Here is a 20,505-nt window from a genome sequence, read left to right on the forward strand (position 1 = left end):
CTCAGGAAGTCTGAACACCACATTTGTAAATCAAATAGTTGATAAACCTAAAGTCAGAGACATGTAAATGTTTTTTTTAATAAAATGAACGTGTGTGTGTGTGTGTGTGTGTGTGTGTGTGTGTGTGTGTGTGTGTGTATGTGTATGTGTATATATATATATATGTTTCCCAATACAATATAATATATAAAGTATAATTTCAATAAAACAGAAAACATGATGTTTTTCATAGTGTTTACAACCACATACAGGTAAGTGTATCAACATCATCTCTGGGCTCATATTGTAAGCACGCACAGAATTTCTGAATCATCAAAGTGCTGTTTAAAAAGAAATGTATCAAACTTCTGTTAACTATCATTATATCCTCTGCAGATGAACGCATTGCATGTTCTGAGCTGAGTGTGCAGAAATAATATAATTCATATATTGTAATGAATGCATTAACCATTGTTTATTATCACAGCTGACAAATTGCAGCCCTGTAGTGTAAAAAAACTCATTTAGAAAAATTATTAAAGCAGACAACAAATTAGTGCCTGATTTGAAAAGCAAATTATCGACTATGAGTGGAATATCTCACACTATCTTGACCGATCAAAGAGGCCTCCGCACTGCGCTATTATATCACACCAAATCCAATCTTCTAAAAATGTGAAGAGAGATGAAATAGAAATCAGGGGGGTGAGCTGAGAGGGGTAAGAGGATATGAGAGATCTTACAGATGCTGTTATGAGATTTTCAGTGAGGAGTCGGTGCTCTACCGCTATTGGAACATCACTCTGGGTGGGTGTTTGAGCGTCAATGTGTGCCATACGCTGTAACACAAAGGTCACGGTGACCGAAAGGAAAAAGGCCTCTTCGTTTAATAAAGGGGTCTCTCAAGCATTCCTTTGTCTCTCTCTCCGCCATGCATGTCTGGGCTCTGTCCCATTTTTCTCCTCACTCAAGTTTCATTCTAGCCACACACCAACACCTTCACTATAAACCCTTACTCCCTTATGCCCTCTCCACCACACGATCTGGTGAGTTTCCTTTGTTAGACAAGTTGCTTGTCAGCACCTAATTATCACTTATTTTCCTTCTTTTTTTAGTTGACTTTCTCCTCCAGCTCATCTTTTTTTTTCAAAACAGGAAGGCATCTCGATCCCACTTTAATCTATTCTTTTTTTTTTTACATCACATAATTATCAATTCTTTTTTTAAATTCTTGTGTATTCTAAACTAGTTAATGAGTGGCATCCTCTCCATATGACACTGTGCAAAAAGAAATCAGACATGGAGAAACAGAGCGAAGCCCCTGCAGCTATTTCAGCTCATTATACCTAAAGGTGGAAGGGACAGGCACATCAAAGATGGGCGGTCTCTCACACTCTCTCTCACTCTCCACTTTCTCTCTCTCTTACAAACTCACCTAAACACACCGAACGTCAAGCCTGAGGGAACAGCTGCTCTCTGACACACATAGATGGGGATAAGTGACTGAGGTATTTCCCTCTGTGTGCCCAAACATTTCCTCCAGAGCTGTGACTTAGCGGTGATGGGTCACTGAATCATGCACAACATTAAAATTTAGAAAAAAATAATATCAAAATCGAGTACTTCATACCATGAGTTGCTTTCCAAAAGCATGAATCTCCTGCCATCTGTGCAACAACCACAGGGGTTCTGATAGAATTTGCAGTACAAACGTCCACGGTCGCTTGTGAGTTGTAGTCTTCCCTTCTTGTAATAACCCTCTACCTACACCTCTGCCCCACCTGCTGCCTCCACATTGCTCCTCGAGTTGAGCTTCCATTACATGACTAATAGAGGTGTCAGGACATACACACCTTGAAAAAGTTAAGAGCAACAATTCAGTGTATGAATGTTAACAGAGACAAATCAGGAGGAGGGTTATGCAACAGCTATGGCTAAAATGGAACAAATGTTATCTGCTTTTGTTAAAATAGATCACTTTTTAACTATGAGCCTCTTGCAATATTGTTGGTTAAACAGCATGTGTGTACATAAAAGTTGAGAAATAGCATTTGAGAAATAGCAGTGATACACTAATTAGCTTTGTGCGAATGATGCTCATACTAGTTATCAATGTGAAGGCGTGTGTGGTAAATCAGAAGTTTTATCTTGATCTTAAAGTCCAAATTCACACTGCAGTTGAAGACGGCAGCAGTGAATGTAAACAGTTGTCCAATAAAACTGCCGAACTCGTAATGTGTAATACCACTGCTGTGGTGTGTGTCTAAATAAGGGCAGAAATAAGAAGGTTCTATTTGTGAATGTGCTGCAGAAAAGTTTAGTGCCTGTGAGGGCTGGAAGACTCCAGTTTACTACTACGACTACTAAAACAGCATCCCTCCCAGCTCCAATTTCTAAAGTAACAGGAACCACAGACAGTAGAAGAAAAACATCATCCACTGGTTTCTGAAGTCCCACTCTGAAACCTCTGTCAGTGCAGTACACAGAAAAACCAGATGTGAGGTGGAGGAGCGGGTTTCGCTGTAAAACTGCTTGCTCGTAGGTTTTTATCAATTAAATTGTTGGCCAATATGGGCATGAATATTATAACAGATAAGGCACCTTTTTAAGGCAGTATGCCCAGAATAAAAAAATCTGTTATCAATTTTCATTGCTATAACCTAAGAATGAGTAAACAGAATCAGAATCAGAAAACAGGCCAATAAACTCAGCAGGAAATTGTTTACAGAGGTCAAGTCAGGAAGCTGTTTTCCCATAGACATCGGAAGTCTTTTTGCAGCCACAGCTATTTCCACCCGAAGGCTTTCAGATAGACTGCAGGTTTAAGACACTTACAGACTGGGTTTTTTTGGGTTTTTTTGACTGGCTGGAAGCTGCATCCATGTTTTACGCTGTCTAAGAAAGGAACACAGCACTGGTAGTCTGGTGAAAGCTGCGGTATTTAAAAGATTTCTCAAAGATTTTCAACTGAGCTGGAAATATAACCACAATATAAAGTATGAATAACAATATAAATAATAATCAGAATTATGGAGTTAAACTTACAATCCAGCAATGATCAAGTGATTATGCCTGGGGTAAAAAGATTTTTTTTTAAAAAATGTCTTCAATTTGATCTTTTTAATGAACTGAAACTGTGGCCTTAAAAAAATCCAAGCACCCCAACCCAACAGTGAACCCTCTTTCAAAGACACTTAGATCTTTTCCTCAGAACCAAGAAGGCATGCTCGGGATTATTATACGTGCCGCAGAGCATGAATTAATGTTAACTGCTTAATTGTACCATGTGGGCTCCTGTGTGGAATCATCTGTGTTCATTGTCTTTCTCTGCTCATTTATTTAATTTCTTTCTTCAGTTTTGTCTGGTATAAATTCACCGGTGTATCTCGCTAGTTTGCTTTTATGAGCTTTATGTGAATTTGTTCACTTTCTTGAGCTGTACAGCACGGGTATAGAGGGAGTGGAATAACAAAAGAAGAAAGTGGGAGAAGAAAAGAAAGACGGGCAGTGAGTGAAAGAGTGGGCTTTGTTATTGTGGCGGGAGAACGGTGACGTAGAGTTAAAAGGCTGAATTTTGCGATAAGAAAGGGATCCACGGTGTTTCAAATATGAAACGGTGTTTACACAAAGGCAGAAGAGGGGGATTTAAGACTAACTAAGATGCACAGGAACACGCACGGGCACACGAGCGCATACATACGCACAAAATATGACACTACCTCTTACTGAGGACCAGCCAGGAAATGAGCCTGAGTGAGTGAGTGAGTATGGAAGATGGAGAGTAAGCAAGAGATTAAAAGGCAAAGCGTGAGAGGAGGGGTAGTCTGAAGAGAGGTGGGAGTATGAAAGACAAATCTTCCCAAGAGCGTTTGAGAAGAGCTGTGTGCAAAGCTATCGTTGACTGAAATCCTTTAGAGCATCAAAGATTTACTCATCATGCCTAAACACATGAAATATTCCTTCTACCCCACCCTTCCCGATTCGGTATCAACCTCCTCTTCCCCCCCCCCCTGCTTTCTCCATGTTTCTCTTCTTCATCAGCTAAAGACCAACTTTATATGTCTTTCCATCTGTCATACGCTTCCTTTAATATCTTCCATCTGGCCATGTATTCAAATAACATGAATTACAGCAAACACTCTGCACCCAGAAAACGAGAAATATAAACAGACACCACCCCAGTGAGGGTTTGTTAGTTTTTATCCGTTGCTACTGTCCTGAAGGTTGTTAGCACATGTGCAGGCTTTTGCTCTGACGGCCAATAACATCCCAGAGTTAAGCGCACTTCTACACACAAACACAGATGCTGCCACGCAATACTCTGTCTACCTACAGGCACACATGAGTGCACCCGGGCAAAGGAATACAACATGCGCAATTATTCACGCACCTTTTCCTCTTGCACACTACAAGCGGCTTTCATCAAGCATATTATGATTGCAATATTACTGGAGGTGGAAGTATTAAAACTAATAGGCTCCATCCCTGTCCTGCACTAGCTGCATTTTCTACTCCTGCCTTACAGGAGCTCCCACCATTTTCCTTCATCGTCACTCCAGCCCCAGATGGTAAAGCACTGTGACCAATTAAAGACTTCCCTGAGGATAGAACCAGTTATAGCCCCAGCCATCTGACCATTTCTGTTTTCTAGTGTGTGTATGTGCATGTATAAGCCTTGCAAGAGATATCAGTGCTTTTTAATCAGACTACAAAGCCTTGTTTTTTGGCCAGTTCCATACTCCCTCTCGCTTAAAAAGCATATACTGGCATACAAGTCCAGGAATAGTCATCTAGAGCCTTTGCTTGGCTCCTCCTTCGTGGCTCCTGTATCACCACATTGAATCAAGCTAGAGACAGAGTCAGGGTCTATTAGTGGTGAAAAGTCTTAGCAACTGTACACGTGCTCTGTTACCATTTCAGAAATGGTATCACTGAAGGAGATGGGTGACAAAGGGAGGTGGGCAGTGCTCAATCACTAGGCACCCATCCAGCAGGGCAGCAGATGAGGGAGCAACTGTCTGTATGAGCTGCCAGCACTGAGGGAAATTAGGCATGTGCCAGCCCTGCTCCTCTCACTCTCTCTCACCCACATGCAACACACCCACACGCTCACACCCACTTCTTTCCGCACACATCCCAAGGTGGCCACCCAGGCACCGGGGCACAGGTGGCAGCATATGTTTGTCGTCTGCTCTGAGGTCAACTGAGAGGAAGAAACCGACTGCCCCTGTCTGCTCATGTGTGAAGCGTCAGTCCGTACTTACAAAAGCTTTTAGATACTTGCAAGTGTGTGTGTGTGTGTGTGTGTACACATTGTTAGAATCTGTACAGCAGATTTAAGATAGTGTTTTGTCCCCGAGTTGGAATTTGAAGGCAATGAGCTTGCTTGCCTCGGTGCTGCTTCACTAAATTGAGTTAAGCCTCCCGGGCTTCTCTACTTTTATTTTTCACTTCTACACCAGCACTTAAAAAAATAGCCCGTGGCATTCATCCTACACTCAAATCCACTACATCAGACATTTTAACTAAATCTCTGTTTCCCATTGCAAATAACGAGGCCGTGATTAGTATGCTAATGAGGTGGGTGTGATGCTAATCTTTAAACCGGTATCCATTTAGTCTCCATCTCCTTTAACCGTCCTTTGCATATGCCTGTCAATAAGGACAGCTAAGAGTATACAGAACTATAAACAACAAGGTTACCCATGAAAACTTAAAGTAGTGCAACATCCCTGTCAACTTGCTCTGTGCAGATAACATTGTTAGAGCCTTTTGATTAAGTTGATACTTAACATAATCTACAGCTTCTTATCCTGCGTGGTCTTTCTTCCACATGCTTGATGCTATGTATGAGCCATCAGCATGGAGGCCCAGTCCCGTGAAGTGTAGCTTCTGTGCTTGCTACTACAGCCAGTTGTGCTGCACAAATGGTAAGATCGTTGCCAAAGATTAGTTGGCAGAGCACGAAAAATTTATATGGGTGGAGTAAAGAGTAACTCAACAATGCAACTATTCTGCCATTGCACACACAGGACACGTTATGTCTTTTACAGTTGTGCAAGTGTCATGCCCTGCCACATGGCAGGCCGTAAATGCCAGTATTTGTGTATGCTCTTGTACATAAAATAATGTGTAAATACATTTGGATGGTGGTGTGCATCCATATTAAAAGGGGTTACTGAAGTGAGAAAGTCCCTCCCCCCCTTTTTTTTTTTAAAATGAGGCTTCCAACCAACCGCCAACTTTAAACAATGGAGCAGAAGCATCCTGGAACGCACTCAGAACCGTGTGACTGCTCGAGGATATTACACTAGAAGTTCCACTCTTTACCAACACATTTTAACAACGTGAATACAACCACTCATTAGCAAATTCATTCACATCCATATTTATGATGAATTCATATTCAAACGGTGGCTGTGCTCCGTTAATCTCGCAGAGGAGGCAGCAGGCCCCTGAGGGTTAGCGCTTAGCTAAGCTAATCAAATAACCAGAGGAACGGTGGAGTATCTTGAGCCCATTACATAAACATTAATACACACAAATGCATGTGCATCCACGTGCACATGCATTTGTGTGCATACAAACATGCATTTTATAGTTTTCTAATTTGTTGACACACGAAATCCTTTCTCATCTGCCAAACTCAGTGGTGTAGGGCAATGAGCTAAATGCAGAGCACCACTGACATCGTTAATATTTTTGTAAGTGTTACAGTCAAAATCTGCAAGGCAGTGAATGTCTCAAAATGTGTCTGTAGGCAATGATGGTTTTCAGCTTTGTAACAGCAATAGCTGGCCCATCTTGCACCTTAGTAGTTTTCACAGGTACAGCAAGTCCCTTACAAGATCCAGGACCTGATTTGGTCCAAATCTTACTCACTGTAATAGGGTAGAGTGGTGTGAACTGAGCCCAGCTATCATAATGTTCCCAATATAAAATTGCTGTTTTAAACTGTGTACAGAAAACATGATTGTATTTTTTAAACAACTATTCTCTTCTTATTCGTTTGTTTAACACTATTTTGAGTCAGGGTCGTTATCCTGTTTACTTAGACCGTACCAATTTTAGATCCCTTCTTTAAAAATAATGTTATGGAAGTCAGGTTCCAGTGTTTGATCCGCTTGCATTTGAGTCTAAAATGTTGGAACTGTTAGTATCGGCAACCTCATTAGTTTGGTCTTCTGTGACTTTGGCAATGTACACAATTAATTTGTCCGATATCCAAACTGCTTTCTAACTGAACGCGTCTATTCAGTGTTTCAAAGTCACTCGAGTGTCAGACAGTTGGCAGGACCTAAGAGGCATCTTAGAGCGGTACCTAGTGTCAGAAAGACATATGTGATCTTGACTGTTTTGGGAAAGGTCTGAAGATAAATTTAAAATGTAGTTGCTTAACTGCCAGTTTTAAAGAGCCATAGATTGGTAGGAAAATATAATTTCGGAATCATTTTTATCTACCCACTACACAGTTTGCACATGTACATACAATAAAGTCCGACTTGTCCTACATGACTACAGAGAATCAAGGTATCCTATGCAGCACTATTATACTCAGTGCTACATGTTCTATTCAGTGGTTGTATTGTCTAACACGATGATCCACCGGGTTGTTAAAGCCCTCTTCACTGATGTTCAGTGGAAAGCGTGTGCTCCAATGGGAGCACTACAGCACCATCCCTCTCAGACTCAATTATGGGTGCGACATCTGTCCTGACTGACAGCTCACTACATTGTGTGACTGTGGCTGTGTTTGCGTTTCCAGTGTGCATGCATAAATGTGTCTGCGTATGGTGGGTAAGAGTGGCAGTAATGTTATCGAGCAGGAAACCCCGTCCGCTAAAGTGGATGAGATGTGCAAGAAATTGCAAGCCAGCCACAGTGATAAAATCTCTTTCCATCTGGAGTCCTGCCTGGTCGGCAGCTTAGAGCCAGTTTGTGCATGCATACGCACACATACACACGTTTCTCTGTTTCTGAACACACTTAGTCATAATGCATTGCCTAGCTCCTTTCCTTTTAACTTTTTAGCCAAATCTTTGACAACCTTTGCACTAGCCTGAAAACCAAATTTAACCCGCCAAAAAAAGCCATTTGAAGGTCACAAAAGGAATGCCTTCACTGTGTTGGTTGACTCACACAAAGACCAGAAGATCTGTGTAAGTGCAAGAGGCGTGCACAAATGGAAGGAAAGGAAATCTAATTATAAAAAGAAACAGAAGGCTGTTAAGGCAAATCTGAGGGGAAGGAAAGAAATTTAGGTGTCACTGCAAGGAGAGACAAAAGAGATAAAAAGCTCCAGTCACATTCAGGCCTGTGCTCCCGATCAATACCAAGAGACACAGAGATACAGCTTCCCCTGTCTATTCATCTGCTCTTTCTCTCCCCTACTCGCCCCTTTCCCCCAAAACAGGCAAACATTTTACTCTTTTTTATTTTCGACACAGGGCTTCATCTTCCCTTCTTCCCTTAAAAAAAGAAAAGAAAAAGAAATTCCTCCCTTCATATTTTTCATCCTATTTTTCCTCATCAGCCTTTATTCAATCACAGATTTCCTCCACAATCTTGTGCTTCAATCACCCTTACAGCTTTCTCCTGTGATAAAGCTCAGTGAACAGCTGTATTGACAAAACCATATACCTGCATGACAAACATGGGCTGGGGGGGCTGAAGTCTGGAGTAGGAATTGACTCTGTAGATTGATGGAGTGAGCGGGATTCAGATGGGGAGACAGCATAGAGAACAGGAAAACAGGGGAGGGGGGGTGTCTTTGTACGAAAGATAGTGAGATGACATTTTCTTGTTCTGTCTATCCCATTAAGTGAAGCAGAGGAGTGCAGCTTGGCAGCATTGAATCCTCTGCGAACAGAAAGGCAGGGGAAACGCACAAATCAGACACGTGCACAGTGCTGAGCTCAGCAGAGGCATGATCCCGCCACTCTCATTGGGAACGTATGTTTTTAGCAGTGCACAGTCTCAGCAATGCTTCGAAAAATCCACACTCCTCTTTTCCCCTTTCCCTACACATTATGACCTTTGTTGGGCATCACTTCACTACATAAGCACATTTTTTTTATTACTGGGTCAACAAAGGGGAAGAAGTGCTCCCCTTCAGACCCTATAAGCACTGCAATGGACAGAACATGTTTTTTTGCAGATTGGTTTAATCTGCAAACCAATAATTGCATAAATTCATTATCTGGACTGTGCCTGGATCACTGCTCACTAACTATTAGTTCTAATAGAATGGTACTTGTCATTGGGAAACATCAGGAAGCAAAGTTAATCATATTTAAAGAGGAATTGTAAAGGACATTAAAGGGACAAATGGTTATAGCTGGAAACGTAGGTCAAAACATCTCCAAAGAGCAGGTCAGAAGAAGAGCTACAACATCACAAACTGCTAAAAGCAAAATGTGGCTGTGAGAGAAAAAGATTGCAAAGCATGCAGAAGACTGCAGACTGCTGGAAGTGACAGTTAATGAGCGCAAGACTGATCAGAGTACCCGTGGTGACCCCGTCCACTCCTAGAATGTGTACAATGGCAGACATGCATCTGAAGGAGACCATCTGCTGCTACTGCCTTGGTATTTGATATCACAGGGCGCCTTCAGAAGTGTCTTGAAGTCCATACTGTGACAGATCAGCTGTTTATTGTGGCTGGTTGGTGTAGGGGGAATTATGATTAATAGAAACAGGCTAACAGACTTGTAATGATAACAGACATTCACCTGTGCTTTGCACCACGCTAAAATAGCCTCGAAGGAAACTCAACAATGTAGGAAAAACATCAAAACACACACCGGTATCTTTAAGCTGGGAAAATAAAAAATGAGCCTGCAACATACGCACAAAGATAGAAAAGGAAATACAAGTGTTCAGCATCCTATGGACTCACTTACACAGATGCAATGTTGGCAGTCTTTTTTTTAAATATTTGTTCAGTCATGGTTTAACTTATAAAGTGATTCATTTTGCTTTCAAATACTGGTTATTTGTTTTTTAATAATGTTCATTTTTATGCCTGAGAACAGAATATGAGCTGGGTAAGAGAATACACAGCAGAAAAAAATAAGGAAATTAAATAAATGAAATATGAGCCATAAAAATAACCAAAATAAAAACTCTGGAAAAATTGGGTATTTTGCTGTGGTTTGTTATGAATTTGTTTTTGGGTTTTTTTGCCCAACGGTATTTGAATAATGGGAATCTCCAAGGTCTCAGCTCTAGTCTTTTACTTTTTCCTCTTTCCTTCTCAGACGCCTCAATTTGTGCTGGCTAATTGCATTTAGGAGTTGCATGGCGGTTGGTAACTGCATTAACCTCGGGAGTCACATCAGGCAGAGACTATTTAAAAACGCACCCCTATAGCACCAGTTGTATTGTGGGTAATGCCTCTAGGAGGCGTAACCAATCACATCGGAGTGAGACGAAGAGCTCATCATTTATTGGTCACACACTCTTTTCAGCATCGCTCCACTACCTATTTCCAATACTGCCTCCTTCTGTCCCTATTCCCCTCTTTTCCAATTTCCTTATGTCTGCCTTTTTTTTCTTATTTTATTTTATTTTTCTTTAACAAAAAAAAAAAAAAAAAAAAAAACAACAACAACAACACACCATATATTGAAACTTTTACTTCCTCAAAACTGCTTGCTGCCAAATGTATTTTTTTCTGATGTCACACATCTCAAGATGGACATGTTCTTCTTTTCGCTCATTTAGAGAAGGCGAATAACAGAAAGCCATTTGTTCATGAACTTACCATGGCTTTGATTACCCATCTTTTTTACTCTGTTACTACAGTCCTGGCTTCTGCCAAACATGGAGGCGAGAATCTGTATATGTGCCAGCACAATGACTCCTGTGTGTTCTATGGCAGTGAGGGTATATGGAGAGCAGCGTGTCTCAGCGAGGGCTTGTTGTTCTGCTAGTTGTTGGACAAGCTCGCACACAGGCTGGTGCGTAGGATAAGGACAACCGTGACGGCCATGTCAGGCTGTTGTCCTTTTCTTCTGCAATCTGATGTGTAGGAGGAAGTCAAACAGGCACAAGCACACACACATAGAAAGAAAGAAAAATCACACACAAGAGCATACACCCAAGTAAAACAGACTGAGCTTAGTCAGCCTCCAACTTAAGAGAACGGAGGTGTACAAAGGGAAATGCCAGGTGATCTTTGACTTTAAAAAGCTTCACATCACTCAGGTTAAATGCACGCCTTATGTAATATTTGACAATGACAGTGGAGCATGCATAAACAACAACAACAACAACAACAATTATTACAGTAAAAGCACATGATTAAAAAACAGGAAAAAGGGAAAAATGGTTATGCATTTATGCGACATATACCCTCTATTGTGATGACCATAGCAAATTGTGGTTCACTCAACCCAGTTTGCTAATCTAGTAAAGCGGTGTGAATCATAATTATTGCTCTGTCAAACAGTCATGTGGAGCTTTACATCTGCTGCTGTCCAGACTTCCCATCAGAGCTGCCCACTGAAAGCTGAAGGTTTAAAGCAGCAGGCGAGCATTCAACATATAACAACGTGAGCAGCGCTTCTGTTTAACTGATGAGAGAAACTAAATCGTTTACCTCATCACAGATGTGGGAGAACCTGCAGCAACTGTGAAGTGCATGCAGACAGCTGTGATTAGGCTTCTGTAATAAACCCTTAAGTGTTTAGATGTACTTAAGTTTAACACTCAGGCTAAGACAGACTAAGGTAAAAACAGAGAAGCATGGTAGATTGTTTTTGTTTTTTTAAAGGAGTTAAAATCATAAGCAACATGCTTGAATAGAAAGACAGATGATGTTTCAACCATGACTCTAGTAAATTCATATTGGTGACACAAAGGAGCAAATACTCGAATCATAATAGGAAACTACTAAATTTGATTTCACTAACAGAATTCTAAAACATCCCACACACATTTTCAACCCTGCAACAAAAAAAAAATCGACAATTTTAACACAGTTGGGTAGCTGCGATGAGTGTACCACCAATTCATTAAATAACCAAATGTAAAACAAGATCACAATCCACTTCTGCTTGTGTGTTTAACAAAGGCAAGAAAATATTTTTAGGGTGTTTTCACACTTTAACCTCTTGGTTTCGTATCCTTTCACACTAAGACAAATCCAAGTGAACAAATGTCCCACAGAAGTACACTCGGTCTGCTTACTGGCCTGAAGTGTCTCAGAAATAAGCAACAAAAGTAAATACAGGAAGACTGTTTTTGATTAGTGGATAAACAGAAAATCTACATTTATTTTATGCTACAGTTTGTGTACATCTATAGAACTTTTCCAACAGTCAGATTGCTTTATGTTCAAGGATGCAGCAGTTACTTCAAATATGTAATGTACGCCCGAGCTGGGTTAGATCGAGATGATGTAAGTGAACCCTTTTGGAGCTCAACTGGAACCAGACTGAGAGCACCTCCTCCAAAGGGCCATGATGCGGTTGTGCTGGTACCATTTTTCGCAAAAGAGCAAAATGAATCTGACTTCTAAATAACAAAGGTGTGAAAGAACATTGTGCTGTCAAAGTCAAGCTGCTTTCCCAATCCAAATGCACAGAGGAAAATAATAAAATGTCAAATCTAACCTTTTCTCCTACATACTAAGGATCTTCCTGTGGTTTGGAGCCATTCCATAATTTAGTGGATATAATCCAGAATGTGTGCAGTGGTGGCTAATTATCATTTGCACAGGTGAAATATTGGTCTTTTGGGACCAAGCAGAGAAACCTTTTCAGCTGATTAATGGCTTTACCTTCATGGAGGATAAAAAAAAGTCAAACTTTCTATCTACCCCCTCCCTAAAAAAAAGAAACAACCCCTTTCAGATAAAAAGAGAAGCAGGTATCCCATTTCAGGTAGTCAATAACACACAGTTGTTGTATCCATCTGATAGACAATACAGGATGTTAAACAAAAGGTCACAGTATCGTGCTGAATAATGTGCAGGTTCATGGCTGAAACTACTTCCCTTTAGGCAGCAAGTGTTAAGTTCCACATTAAAACCCTTCCCTGCTCTTTGTACAGAAAGATGACAGTGGATGAAACATATCACCTTGAGTAAGACTTAATACAGTAGTACTCAGGGCACAGATTACTGTGCAGCCTTCTTCCCCTACAATTAACCCAGCCACCCCACTGCCAGACACTCACACAGACATATCCCTTCTGTCTCCCTTTCTATCTCACTTCCTACATGCCTATATGTCTTTCATAATACTCCCTGCTTACGATCATCCTTTGACACTACCCTTGAAACACAATTCCTCAAAGGCACCATCAGCAAAGGTTTTTTTAAATACATCAGAGGGAGATCAAATTAGAGAAAGGGGCCGGGGTTGATGATTAATAGAAACAGACACGTGACAGTATGAAAGCCAGACGAATGTGCTATAGAAGAGAAATAGGAGGGTGAGAGGAGGGAGAACAAGGTATTGTTTGCTCACAGTGGTCCAGGGAGGCAAACAGCTGCCAGGGGAATACACAGGGACTCAAAAGCACAGTAGAGGAAAGGGGAAGAAATGGAGACCCTGCTGCGTACCCCTGACCCTAGAAACTGGGTTAAGAGGTTAGAGACACAGAAAGAGGCTCAGATAACAGTCCCTCAACACCTCCGCTCACATACTCTGTCTAGCTCTCTCTCACACACTGATCTATAAATACTATGTGCTATCAGCACTGCTGTTTCACAGTGCCCTGCAACTGAGCCCTGCCCCACATTCAGATCATACTGCTCATGCTAGAAAATACAAACCACTGAAGTCCTAATAATAACTTATTTGGTGAAAAAGAAAGCTAAACTAACCATTGATCTTCTAGGCAAACAATGCCTTTGCAATGGTGACTCAAAAAGTATGCAAATATTTGCATTTCTCAGCTCGCAGTGATACTGTGCTTTCATCCCATCGGAATCTGCTTTGACCTTAAAAGGAAGGTCAGTCGTGAGAGAAATAAAGGCATGAAGTTATGGGGGGAATGGAGTGACAGCTGTGTCTTCAGTACTGCCTTTTGGGTAGATGTGTGTATGACTCCGGATGTGTGTATGACTCCGGAAAATAAGGAGCGGGAGAGGGGAAACTACTGACTGCTACAGTCTCACATTCTGCCAGTACACTGAAAGAGCCCACGGCAATAGATAAATGGGTGGTGTGGGAATACCTGTGTGGATGCGTCTTGGTTTTCCCCCCGTTCAAAACAGGTGGGAAATACATGACAATGTAGTGGAGGGGAAAGTCTTTCAATGCATGTTTCAGTGTGCGCAGGTGCTTTTTTTTTACAATTATAATTATCCTAACAGTCACTGATCAAACTGTTATATCATTACGCCAAAATGGATGTTTTTTTGTTGCTTTTTTTTTAGCTAATTTGATTTAATAAATTAAAGTTTTCAAATTTCTGCTAGCAGAAAGCAGTAGAATATACAGTAATGTGAAAAAGTCTTAAGCCACTCCACATGTCTTTATATTTGGGTCCCAAGATATAACACTTTCTTGTATTTTTTTAGTGCTCTCGAGCAAAAGTTCTCCAGCCTTTTCACCAATTTTCCATCCAGTTCTTGTACCCGATCTTTTTCACAGGAATGCTTTTTTTTTGTTTGTTAAGCCACTAAAAACTGACCTATGAATCATTCAAGCATTAAAAAGGCACCTAACACAAAGGAGGAAATCATCCATCATGTTCATCGATGGGCTAGCCTCCCTAGAGCACTACATTACTGAAGCAGTTCGAGATCATCTTGACAGGAAATGGAAACAGAAGGCAGCCAAAGAAGAGCTTTGAATGTCTCAAGAATGCCTTGAGAACTATTGTTGAAGATTATTTAAAGAAATTAGAAGAAAGGCTGTGTTGAAGAATAAAGTTCATACCAAATGCTGACTTTCAAGATGTTATGTGTACATGTTTCAAATCGCTGCACGTAGTTCCCATCCTAGCAAAATATTAAGAAATGAGGGGTGACTCGAGACTTCTGCACAGTACTGTATATCTGTGAAGTGGCACATAAACTGCACTGCTGCAAAGGTTAGATTAGTGCTAATGAACCTCTGTTTGAAAGGTGCAAACAAACCTCCTCTCCCTAAGCTGAATGCTAATTCAGTATAAAATCTTCCAATTATGTTTCTGTATGCGTATCACAGATGTCACATTAGCTGCATGCTCATGCTCAGCTACACACAGTTTTAGTACCTGTGGTACCGAGATGTGGTTTGAGTGCGTGTGTGTGTGTGCATAAGCTTGTTTCTGTGTGTACACGTGTGCTCTTAGAGACTCACCAGTGAGGTTGGTGCGTGCACTGTAGGATCCCAGGTACCGCCCGTCTGTATTGGGTGTGTAACACTCAAACAGACCTTGGTCCTTGGCCTGTACTTTGGTGATGTGCAGCACAGCTGAGTCACTACTCAGCTTCTCCACAAAGATCTCCCCACTAGTCACCCTCTGGGAATATACGGCATAGGCATAGTTTTTCGTAGCTGTGCTCACAATGCGAATCTCCCGGTCTGGTACTGAAGGGAGGTACATGGACCATTCGAAGTTCTGCTCCGTCCCCTCTTTGTAGCCCGTCACGTTGCACCAGATGGTCACGTGTGAGCCTTCAGTCCGTACGAGCGGCCCACTCTGCACCGTTACCACTCGCTGAGCCACAGCGACACCGGCTAGAGATGGAGAGGTAGTGGGAGCAAGGGAGGAGTGGACAGGGTGAAGGCAGGGAGAGAGGAAAGAGAGAGCATAGGTTACAAAACTGCACTTTAAATATTTAGCATTAACAGAGTTTATGCCCCCCACATCTCCCAGGAATACAGAAACAGTGTGACATGTGCAACTAAGCATTCACGGGTGTGCTTACCAAGGTCGAGGTGTGCACACAGACTCACCCGAACGAGTTCTGAACACCAGTAACCACTTAGAAAAACGAAAAAGAAAAATCACAGTAGCTCACAGCTATAATCTAATCACGCTCACGGCAATCACACACACTCGCATGTTAACCCTTCCCCACAAGGACACCACCGCAGCTGTACTACACTGTGGTGAGAAGCAGCCATCTGGGAGTCAGGACGGAGGTCAGCATGAGCTGGTAAAATGCGTGTCAAGCGTGGGTCAAATGCTCAATCAAGCGTGTGAACAACATATTGGTATCCAATATGTTGTTCATAATTTAGATTTATCCGGTACCAACATTGTTGGCTATTCTACTAGCCTGTCATTTGCTAAGAAGGTAGCTTTAAAACATCTCCCTCCTGGCTACACACTGCTCTCATTATAAACAAAAATAATTAGTGAACTAAACCATCACAGGGGACTGCAACAAACTGCGAGCAAACCAAGCCCTTGTCAAGACCGATTATTATCACTCTTTGTAGCCTATATTTAGGCGTTCAGCATATGTGAAGTTTGCCTTAACTCCTTATACACCCACACGCACGCACGCACACACACACACACACACACAAAACCACACATATCAAACACACACACAGAGAACATTCGCCATTCAGGGAACAACTACAAACATCCCTCTCATTGGGGCCAGAGACAACAGAGCATTTACACATACCCCCAAATCCAGACAGAGTGACAAGTACGCTGTTTCCTGTCTGCACAAGCAACTGGGGATTGCAGCTGTGTTTTCGTGTGTGGGTGCGTGTGTGTGTGTGTGTGTGCATGTAAGAAAGAAAGTCTGTAAGAGGCTGTGTCTGTAGGCACAATGCTCAGCATTAATAATTCACTAGAACAGCTTTTTAACTTTAACATCCTCACTCTTACCATAGTAACTTTCTCTCACACTTGCACTACACCCGTCCTTTCATTCACTGTGAGCGCAGGTCCATTAACACCCATGTTTGCCTGTCCAAGGTCAATCTTGTAGAAAAACAAAGGCCCTTTTGCAAATCGTGCTCGCAGAGTCCGCAAAACGTAGATGAACGGGAGGAAAAGTTACGATGATTTTGCTGTAGGAGAATACTTCCAATAGAGTCGGAGCAAGCATCGTTATCTAGATGAGGGGCTCGTGTGTCGTTTTGTTTTCCTTGCTTCCTGAGATTCCTGAACACCTTCCACAAATGAACAAGTTTTACAAATCTATTATTGTGAGTCCCTCACCTTAGTACTCTATGAAATCAGTTAGACTGAAGTGAAAACTGATTAAAATAATCATTCCTCAAGGCAAGGATTTCAAAATTGTACGCCCTCATAATTATGAAAGCAGCCACTGTAGATAGGTTGACCTTTTCTTCAAAGAGAAATGAAAAACAAAACGCAAAAAAACTCAAGTTAAATTGTTCAAACAGCACAATTATGTTGTGATATTATTGTGTTACTATAGAAACAAGATAAAAGTTCGGAATCTCATTGTAGCTTCCGGTAAGGTCACCAAGCCTTGCTACGTTCCTGTGCGAATTATAGAAATACTATACAAGACTTGAAATGACAAAGTAGTGTTCCAATTCCACTCTTAATAATGCTGCACTCGTAAGCAGTGTGTGTGGGGGTCATAAGCATATTGACATTTCGAATGCGGTCTTGAGTCATTTTTCATAACGCATCGACAATGCTTTATTTACACATTCAATCAATAACACACAACCCATTTAGGAAAGTCATATTTTGTTTGAACATGGAAATGGAAAGGAATTCAAAAAAACAAAAAGTCACTAAGCAAAATATTTATCCCCAGATTTCTGTGGAGCCCCCCTGGGGGGTCATGTGGTAGAGGAAAAATAATTAGAAGAGGATCCACAGAAATGGATTAATAAACCGCGCACACCAGTCAGAGAGGGAATTCAACATGTTTTCATTTATTATTTATTATATTTTCGTTAATAAACTTGCATACTTGTTTATCCAATTTGTATGCAATCTGTGCCGTCAGCTTTTTTCTGCTTATCTGCCAGCTTTGCACATCTTTTTGGACCTGCACATACTGCTGTACCACACTGCAATGAATCATAACCTGTTAAAAATTTGGCAACTGACTTTTACTTGATATAAAAAAATGTTTCTACAGAGAGAAAGCATTAAGCACTCAAGACAGAACGTCTACAATGAAATGTGCTGGCAAAATCTATCTGACCACAGCATGGAATGTAGTATGTAAGAGCAGGAGCCATCAGTAATGACTCAGACCTTGGTTCCCCCAGTGTTTCTTTGCTGTGATGTCAGTGTGCTAATCTGGCGGCACCCAGTCTACCCAAATCCAAGTCTGTACTGCTGCATTAGTGCTCCTCACGCTGCAGCTTCTCACCTAGAACTGCTGGAAACATATTACTCATACATCCAGAAAAAGAAGGAGGAAAAAAACCCCAAAAAAAACAAACCATACGACTCATACTGTGTTGGTGCACTAAGAGCTTTCCTTCACTTGTCTCCTGTCATCCTCATGAAACAAGCTTCTCCTCATTTCTGATTACTCTCACTCCCTTCCTCCATGTTTCACCAATCATCAATCCTCCCCTTCGTCCTGCCCCTGCAGTCTCTCTTTCTCTGGATATTCCTGTCTCTTTTCTGTGCCTCACGCTTCTCTGCATCTTTTCAAGCAGGATTTAAGCAGCTCTGTGAAACTTCAAAGTGTCCATCGCTCTGCAGGCTGTTTAGAAAGGATGACAATGACAAACCAAACCCTGCAGACCTTCAACTGATCGCTCTATTCCACCACCCTTCCACAGTAATCCTGAGGCCCCCCCCCCCCCATCTCCCAACTTTTTCACCTCTGGCTGCGCTGCCTTGATCTCCAAGTGTCCATATTTGTTCAACAAGGCCTCAGATATTCTATTATTAACGCTCGTCTCCATCTCTGCATACCGCAGATGTCCTGCTTTGCTACCTTTTTCCTTCTCTGGTATTCCTTTCCTGTATCTCATACCTCATCATAGCTGGCCCATTGCTTCCCACACAACTTTGGTGCAAGCAAAAACATGTGTCCCACGTCAGGTGATGAAGAATGACCACAAGCAAGCTGACCTTCCTGTTGATCGGTTGGAGGATATAGCAAATGGGAGCAAATGATTGCAAATGCGCGCGCACGCGCACACACACACACACACACACACAGAGAGAGAGAGAGGGAGAGAGAGAGAGAGAGAAAGCTGCAAAGAGGATTAAGCTAAGAAGAAGGGGGGGTTAAACACTAATCCAATCATTCGTGGCCAGTGTCTTATTCTCAGCGGAAACAGCAGTGAGGCCACTCGCATTCATTCATACCTACACCTCACATCATCACTCTTCTATGACACATGATAATTATACACCTTGAAAGGTGTATAATAAAAAACACTGTAGGGCGTAAGTAATATAGAGGGCATTTTCACAGCGGTGCAAACACATGCTAATGTAGAGAACAGAGCTGTCCATCAATGACTCTCACTTTGCTTCAGTTTTTAATTACATACCCACATGTGTAAATACAGATTATATTCTATACGTGCACACAGGGACGCCCATAAAAAGTTTAAGCAACCTAACGAGGATCAGCCTAACGTAGTTCCTTCATCCCAACCGCAGTCAGGCTGTACAATACCCACACAGTATAAATACTGTTTAAAAATGATGTATATTATTATCACTTCCACTGTACTTTACGTATATATCAAAAAGAAAAATCTTGGTGTATTTTACTGTATATAGTAACCATCTGCATCTTTAATTCACCTGTTCTTCCCTTTTGCTGCTGTAACAAGTGAATTTCCCCAGTGTGGGACTGAATAAAGTATGTCTCTGTTTATGATATAAAGGTGAGGCGTCAGCCTTGCTTTACTAATATAATATATGAGGTTAAATTACTGTGAATTCATAACACTTGACTGCTCTAATACAAAAAAAAATAGATTAGACTCCTTGTAAATGCATTTATTCAATTGCCTTATTCGGAGTGAATAGATACTATCAGATTTTCTCAGTGAGAATAAAAGCTCTGGCTGTTTCACATCAGAGGTTTTTATATTTCTGTGTTTGTTTTGTTAAGAGTTTTACTTCTCTCACTTGAAGCAGGTTGTTTCTAAAGTGGAAGAAGGTGGTCACAACTCCAAACATCCATCCATCCATTTTCTTAACCTGTTATCCAATTCTATGTCGCATAGGGGCTGGAGCCTATTTCAGCTGTACACCCTGGATAGGTCGCTACTTGATTACAGGGCTAACACGTAGAGACAGACAATCATTCACGCTCACATTCGTACCTATAGCCACTTTAGAATCACCAGTTAAAATAACCTACTGAGAGCCCACACAGGCACAGAGAGAACATGTGAACTCCACTCTACCACAACCCTACTGTATAGCTCCAATCATTTCTTGATGCAGACGGAAAACTTTTTTGTTGTTCTTCAGTAGCGATAGAAATCAAGGCGTGACAATATATGTCCACAATAATGATGACATCACATTACACTGATTCTGTGATACTGTATTCACTGCAAGAAAATCATCTCTATAACTGAAGGAGTAAAAAGCAGCCTCAAAAAGGCAAAAAATTATTTTTTTACCCTCTGCACCATTGCATCAATG

The 20,505-nt window shown here is 41.4% G+C and overlaps 1 protein-coding gene across 1 annotated transcript in view; it reads right to left on the reverse strand.

Moving 5' to 3' along the window:
• The window catches only part of igsf3 (immunoglobulin superfamily, member 3), a 75,663-nt gene that overhangs the window by 40,509 nt on the left and 14,649 nt on the right, over window positions 1–20,505 (reverse strand). Inside the window, exon 2 of the mRNA XM_085374518.1 lies at window positions 15,279–15,659. Coding sequence (XP_085230644.1) covers window positions 15,279–15,659 — 381 coding nt within the window. The remainder of the gene's footprint in view (window positions 1–15,278; window positions 15,660–20,505) is intronic.

This window comes from Diplotaxodon limnothrissa, linkage group LG16 (assembly GCF_057381915.1).
Source record: "Diplotaxodon limnothrissa isolate DT_005_m linkage group LG16, D_limnothrissa_male_GT1.1, whole genome shotgun sequence".
NCBI classification, from domain to species: domain Eukaryota; kingdom Metazoa; phylum Chordata; class Actinopteri; order Cichliformes; family Cichlidae; genus Diplotaxodon; species Diplotaxodon limnothrissa.